Source organism: Ricinus communis, chromosome 1 (assembly GCF_019578655.1).
Source record: "Ricinus communis isolate WT05 ecotype wild-type chromosome 1, ASM1957865v1, whole genome shotgun sequence".
Classification (NCBI taxonomy): Eukaryota; Viridiplantae; Streptophyta; class Magnoliopsida; order Malpighiales; family Euphorbiaceae; genus Ricinus; species Ricinus communis.
Window position 1 is genome coordinate 34,388,376 of NC_063256.1, and position 7,612 is coordinate 34,395,987.

Here is a 7,612-nt window from a genome sequence, read left to right on the forward strand (position 1 = left end):
ATGCCATATTGTGTTAATTGAGCAACATAGTCACACAAGTTTGAAGTCCATGAGTGGATTTGATTCTCTCAAATAAATAAAGAACAATTAAGTTATAAGTATCAATGTCACCTTTAATAAAATAAATTAGAACTATTCAAATCATATATATATATATATAACTCAATGATAAAGATTAAGTATGTAAAACTTTTATATGTTAAAGGCAAAAGAAATAATAAAAAAAATCCTATACCATATTCTGAATTGAAATTTGTTGGTTCATATATGAATCATTTGGTTCTAATTCAACCTCTTAAACATGAAAACAAATTAATTAGAATTATTTAAATATAAAACCAAATTTTTTAGTGACAATATACCAATATATAGATGTACATTTTGAGAAAAATATAATACCTTTTTTTTAATATAATACCAAAGTAATTATTATTGTGTTCCTCTACTGAACAAGTGTATATTATTTTATCTTATTTTAGTACGTACATTAGTTTTCTTTCATTTTCTGGATGGATGGCAAAGTGTATACGATTCTCTCTCTTTCGGATGTGATAATTTTCTTTTCCATTCAATGCACAGAGACAAATAAAAAAGATTACTATAATTTTCATTGTTTTCATGTCAAAAAAACCAGTGTTATATAATCTTTATTAAAATTATAATAACTCACCCTTTCAAGAAAATAATATAAATAACGGAATAACTATAGAACTAAATAAATAAATGAATGTACAATTAAAATGTACCCTTTTTGTATGAGGGTTCAATCTTATCCGGTACCTACCTACCTGCAAATGTTTACCCGCCGCCGGACTGCCATCCTTATGGACCCCTTTCATTAGTTGTTACCCACCAATGACGAGAGACCAATTGGATGTCAACTTGTTTTGGGATAACTCTATATATCTTATTGCAACTATCATTTTGTCTCATACGAGCAAGAGCTACTATAAATGATGGGCGACACTTCCCAGTATTGCATTCAAAAATTAGCTTTATCACCCAGGGTCATGGCTTCAATGGAAATTCACTTCATTACCATCTTTGCTTTATTCTCTGTAAGCATAGTTAACAAAAAAAGAAAAGTCCTTTTGTTTATAATTTGATTTGTTTCTGTTGATAAGTAGCTTTAGATGTACAACAAGTGCTAATTGTGATGTCTGTGACATTACTGAATCTCTATTATTATTGCGTGCAGTTGATGCTAGTCGGAGGAAGTAATGCCTCTCTGCCTGCTGAAGAGTATTGGTATTCCAAGTTACCAAACACTCCAATGCCAAAAGAGTTGCAAAATCTTCTGCAACCTGGTTAAGTTTCAATCCTTTCCTTTTCTTTTTCAACATTTTTATGTAATCCATAGGTAATAACATCCTGTATAAGATAGTTTCATAAATGATAATATAATATTTAGACAAATTATATTTATTAACTGCCATAGTTATTGCCTCAACCTTATCTTCATGCTGCCATCAAAAGTGGTAAGGTGAGACCACTCTGTATGAGTGACTGGTGCTAGACCTGATAAAGCTCAGAAAAGAAAAAGATGGGATGATGACAGGCGACGTTGCCCTTGTAGCAGTTGAACCCTGCTTGGAGGCTTAACTCCTTGGCATTCCATTTTTTTTCAGCTTTTGTTAGTTTCAATAGTATTTATATATTATGTTTATTGATTGAAGGTGTTCTACTATTGTTTTGGAGATTTCCATACTTATGCTTTACAAATGAGTGTTTGCTAATTTTATCTATGAGATTTACACATGCCCTGATTTATTTAAATGAGTTATTTGCTATTGGAAACAGATATTAAAGGCAATTATGCTTTCTGGGATATGGATGATAGCAATGAATACGATGAAGCTTTTAGAAACAGATATGAGGAAGCTTTTCGAAACAGATATGACGAAGCTTTTAGAAACAGATATGACGAAGCTTTTAGAAACAGATATGACGAAGCTTTTAGAAACAGATATGACGAAGCTTTTAGAAACAGATATGATGAAGCTTTTCGAAACAGATATGACGAAGAGTTCAGAAATAGATATGAAGAAGCTTTTCGAAACAGATATGAGGACGAGTTCAGAAATAGATACGAGGAAGAGTTCAGGAATAGATATGAAGAAGCTTTTGCAGACACTCTCCCTAATTCAACGATATTCTTCATGTACAATGATCTCCACGCTGGCCAAAAAATGAAGCTTCACATAACTAAATCAACAAATAAGGCTAGAATTTTGCCTCGTCAAGTTGCTGAATCTATTCCCTTTTCAAGCGATCAGTTACCAGAAATTTTTCGGCGGTTGTCAATAAAACCTGAATCAATGGAAGCTAAAATCATCAAGAAAAAGGTGGAGGACTGCGAGTCGATAGGGATTAAAGGAGAAGACAGATTCTGCCCCACGTCTCTAGAGTCCATGATTGATTTTGTTGTTTCACATGTTGGAAATAGAGTGCAGGTACTTTATAATAAAATAAATAAGCCAACAAGAGCACAAGAGTACACCATCTTGGATGTTAAAATGGTAGGAGAAAACCAAGTGGTGTGCCATAAACAGAAATATCCATACGCTGTGTATTATTGTCATTCAATAAGTTCTACCAAGGTATATATGGCTCCACTTGTGGGTGCTGATGGGACGAAAGCTATAGCAGTAGCAGTTTGCCACTCAGATACCTCGAACTGGAATCCAAGGCACTTAGCCTTTTTGATGTTGAAGGCAAAACCAGGAGAAGGACCAATTTGCCACTTTATTAAAAGTGATGCACTTGTCTGGGTTTCAAATGAATTTCTTAAACTAAAACTCCAATGATGTCTATCTCTTTGGGTTAGACCCATATAGGTGTTTGTACTATCCATTTTTGCTATTTGAATAAGCCACTCCTTATGTGTGCATGTGTTTATGTCCTTGTAATAAAGATGAAGAATATTTAATCGGATGCTGTAAAATGTACTCTTGATTGTTAATTTGGGTGTACTGTTTGCTGCCCCACATCTAAATTTAGTGAAATTGTTACCTATTTATTTGGATACCATACATAACCAGAAAGCTTCAAAAACCATACTCGACAAAATTTGTAGGTTAGAAGAAGAAAGTGAACTAAACAAGACTGCTTTAATAGAAGCATTAAGGGGGTCTCAGAAAGTGACTTAAAGTTACAACCTCTACTATAGAAGCTCACAAGCGTTTATGTCCAACGTAACAAAGATTAAGTGCAAGAGGAATGATAGAGCAATGTGAAGGGCACATATAGAAATTGGTGTAAAACACCCTATTGGTATCGATCTAGTTAGTATAATTCTTCACTTCTTTTCTTTTATGGTATCGTAGCCTTTATTTTTCTTCAAACTATTATATCTACTGGAAATTTTGATAAATCTTCATCACATGGCAGGTGGATCTGCATGTCAGCTTACCGCTTAGCTGCCATGTCACATTTAAGTATTAGCAATTCATTCTAGTCATTGGCAGTATTTTAATCTCCTTTAGACTCATTATATAAAGACTTAATTCTCGCTCCTTTCTTTTTCCTATTCTTGTCTTACGATATTTTGATCTCCTTAACTAATTTTTTTTCCTCTTAGACATGTTGAACACGTCTGCTCCATCGTTTCGTGTCATCTATCTAGTCATCTGTGCGATGTGCGTGATGAGCTATCGTAACATTTTGAGTTGAGTATTAGCCACTATATATAGGTAATTTTGATGATGTTAGTTCAAGAGAGTTTGTTAAAGGCTGGTTTGGTAGCAGATTATAAGATAGGTATGTGAAACTTTCGTTATATAGAGTGATTGGTGCTACCATAGAGGATTAGGTTGTGGGGTTTTGTTATAATTGTTGTTTCGACATCAATGCTAAAATGGTTCAACATCCATATTATGGTGTCAGCATCCATAAGGACAAGGTTGCCTATGGAGTTAAGTACTAGAAAGCGTCTTCTGTGGCTAGAAAGTTTCTATATTAGATGATCATTAAGTAGAAAATGAAAGTGTTACTTGGAAAAGCTTTTGTAAATACTAAAGATGATGAATGATTTTGATTTCTTTTTTCTTTTTCTATTTTCAGATCCTATAAAATATAGGCTACCAAGCAATTCTATAACCTAAGTAACGAACATGAACATTACTAGACAATAGTAGGAGAAGGAGAAAATGTATCAAGAGATAAAGTATCAACATATAGTGCAGTATCGGCTCGTATAACATCATTGTCAGTTGTAAAGGGATTAATATTAATAATTGACCTAATATAGGTTGAACAGAATAGGCCGAGCATGCAAGAATAAGCCGAGCACATAAGAATATAGACTGAGCATATACAAGAATAGACCGAGCATAAAAGCATAAACCGAGCTTATAAGAATAGATCGAGCATAAAATATAAGCCGAGCACATAAGAATGGGACGAGCATACGAGAATAGGATGAGCGTCTAATGATGTCAAGCACATAAATGACGATAACCATAATAAGCCGACTATAAAATGCCTAGTAAATCGGGATTGAGCAAAGTCTAAGTCCTAGTGAGAATACAAGTCTAAGAAAGACCAATCATGATCAGACTCTACTTAAGTAATTTGATTTTTACAAGGATACTTATATACAGAAATAAGAAGATCAATCTTCATATGATTAAGTGTTTTTCATATTATCTATCTTACTCCTAGTAGGACTAAAAGACCTCCAAATCCTATATAAGGGGCTGACACACACAATATTAGAGAGATAATATCTTATACACAACTAGATACTTAACATTCACAATCTCTTTACTGACTTAGCCATTGAAGTGAGTGACCAGACAAATCCGTATGGTGCTCTTCTAACTTTTTTTACAGATACTCCAAAGCTTAGGACAACCAAGGGGATCTTTGTTGATAGCTGATTTCATGGATCAATTATCAAATACAAACGAGATTAGACTTGGTCATATTGTGAGAGGAAGCAAAAATTAAATAGAAAAGTATATGTTAAAAAAATACGATATGACAAGAAATATATAATTTCTTACTAACTAGATCAAGAAATGATATCCTTTTTCACCTATATCATATCCTAGGAAAACACAAATAATAAATCACGAAACATCTTACTACGTTTGACATGAGGCGAAGGAAAAGTGAAACCAAAAGTACATAAGAAAAGAAAAATTATTCGAAGCATAACCATACACTTTTCATAAGGGGACAAATCTGAATTGTGAGACATTGGATTTCTAAATATAAAATGAGTAGTAGTAAGAATTTCTTCTATATAATAAGAGAGATTTAGCAGTTTAAGCAAGATGTATTTATTTTTTTCAATAATAATTTTGTTGAGGAGTATTTGCACATGATATTTAATAGATTGTCCCATATAAGAGACATGAAAATCAGAAAGAATAACGAGATATATACTCTCCACCAAATCATACCTAAAATGCTTAATAATAGCTCATAAGGCATTAATTTTTTTAAGAAATTAGAGCAACATTTATAATATATCCCAATAATGACAAGCATAATCTTCAATAAATGAAATAATAATATTATGATCCACCCTTTATCGTAATATAAAAGAATCCCTACACATCATAATATATAAGATTAAAAGGAGCACGAGAAGAAGAAATACTTTTATATAAAGGTAAAGCATAAAATTTACCAAGGCGAGAGTGCCATAAATAAAAGATAGATGATAAACTACTCAAACGAAGCATTAAAAGGATCTAAAAAATCGACATAATTACAGCCTCTACTATAAAAGCTCATAAAGTGAATGATAGAGCAGTGTCAGGGGCAAATAAAGAAATTGGTACAAAAACCCATTTAGTACCAAATTGTTGGTACCTATTCTTAATTTGTACTCAATTCTTTACCTTTTTTTTCTTTTTTGGTACCATAACCTTTATTTATTTTAAACTATGTATCTATTAGAAATTCTAATAAATCTTGATATAGTAGTAGTTGGATCTCTGTGTCAGCTTGCCACTCAGCTGTCATGTCATGTTTAAGTCTTAACAATTCATTCTAGTCACTAGCAATATCTTCATCTCCTTTAGATTTACTTTCCCCTTTTTCTTTGGAGAAGTTATTACAGTCCTTATTCACCACGTTAACTAAAGATTCATCTTTTTATATGTCAGCATTATCTTTGAGATTAATCAGTATTTCTCCTTTATTTTACATTGCATTGATCTCCTAAACTAATTCTTTGTCTCTTAAAGCAATGTGAAGGGCATAAAGAAACTGGTACAAACACCCCATTAGTATAAAATTATTGGCACCTAATTCTAATTCGTACTTAATTCTTTACCTTTTTTTTTTTATTTTTTGGTACCATAACCTTTATTTATTTTAAACTATCTATCTATTGGAAATTATGACAAATTTTGATGTCGTGACAGTTGGATCTTCATGTTAGCTTACCACTCAACTTTCACGTCACGTTTAAGCCTTAACAATTTATTCTAGTCACTTGCAATACATTTATCTCCTTTAGATTTACTTTCTCATTTTTTTTGGAGAAGTTATTACATATTCCTCATTCACCACATAATCAAAAGATTCATCCTTTATATGTTAGCATTATCTTTGAGTTTAACTAGGTATTTCTCCTTTATCTTACATTGCGCTGATTTTCTAAACTAATTCTTTTTCTCTTAAAGCAATGTGAAGAGCGGATAAAGAAATTGGTACACTAGTACTAAATTATTGGCACCTATTTCTAATTCATACTCAATTCTTTATATTTTTTTTCTCTTCTGGAACTATAACCTTTTATTTATTCCAAATTATCTATCTATTGGAAATTCTAACAAATCTTGATGTCGTGGAAGTTCACATTTAAGTCTTAACAATTCATTCTAGTCACTAACAATACCTTCATCTCTTTTAAATTTACTCTCCCCTTTTTCTTTGGAGAAGTTATTACATAGTTCTCATTCACCATGTTATCAAAAGATTCATCCTTTATATGTCAGCATTATCTTTGAGATTAACTAGGTATTTCTCCTTTATCTTACATTGTTATGATCTCCTGAACCAATTCTTTTTCTCTTAAACATGTTGAATGTGCCTTCTCCATTGTCTGATCCATTGTGACATCGTTTTAATCATTTATGCAATGTATGTGATGTATTGTTGTAACTTTTAAGTGAGTAATAGCCACAGTTTATAGGTGACTTTGGTGATGTTAATTGAAGAGAGGATGTTAACGACTCGTTTGGCAATAGAGTAATAAGATATGTATGTAGAACTTTGCTACACAAAGTGATTGGTCGTACCATAAAGGATTATGTTGTGGGATTATGTAACACCCCCATCACATGCTAACCAATAAACATTAGCCAGGAAGCATACAAGCGTCGTAGAATATATACTACAGGTAGATAGGTCAATATGTAGGTTGTTAAGAATCCAGACACAAGGTTATTAACATATAAACATATGATTATACTTAAACATCATTTAACAAGTATTACAAACATCTTCTTATGCCTTATAAGGCATACTTCCATATATATCACATAACTGCATACAAAAATGCATCGGGAGGAGACTTCACAAACCGGCCCAACTTGGGCTAAAAGCTAGACTTCGCATACAACCAACGGATGCACTACTATTTACAAACCTG

At 32.4% G+C, this 7,612-nt stretch overlaps 1 protein-coding gene across 1 annotated transcript; it reads left to right on the forward strand.

Moving 5' to 3' along the window:
• The first annotated feature begins 900 nt into the window (after nucleotides 1-900).
• On the forward strand, nucleotides 901-2,962 carry LOC8268812 (BURP domain-containing protein 5). Its single transcript, XM_002523207.4, has 3 exons — nucleotides 901-1,058; nucleotides 1,199-1,307; nucleotides 1,801-2,962. Exons 1-3 carry the CDS (start codon nucleotides 954-956, stop codon nucleotides 2,805-2,807), a joined length of 1,221 nt encoding a protein of 406 aa, XP_002523253.3. The 5' UTR covers nucleotides 901-953; the 3' UTR covers nucleotides 2,808-2,962.
• Nucleotides 2,963-7,612: the final 4,650 nt, after the last annotated feature.

Coding starts and splice junctions, on each gene's coding strand:
- LOC8268812 (XM_002523207.4), top strand. CDS start 954: ATGATGGGCGACACTTCCCAGTATTGCATTCAAAAATTAGCTTTATCA. Junction 1,059..1,198: donor CCATCTTTGCTTTATTCTCT/GTAAGCATAGTT, acceptor TATTGCGTGCAG/TTGATGCTAGTCGGAGGAAG. Junction 1,308..1,800: donor GCAAAATCTTCTGCAACCTG/GTTAAGTTTCAA, acceptor TATTGGAAACAG/ATATTAAAGGCAATTATGCT.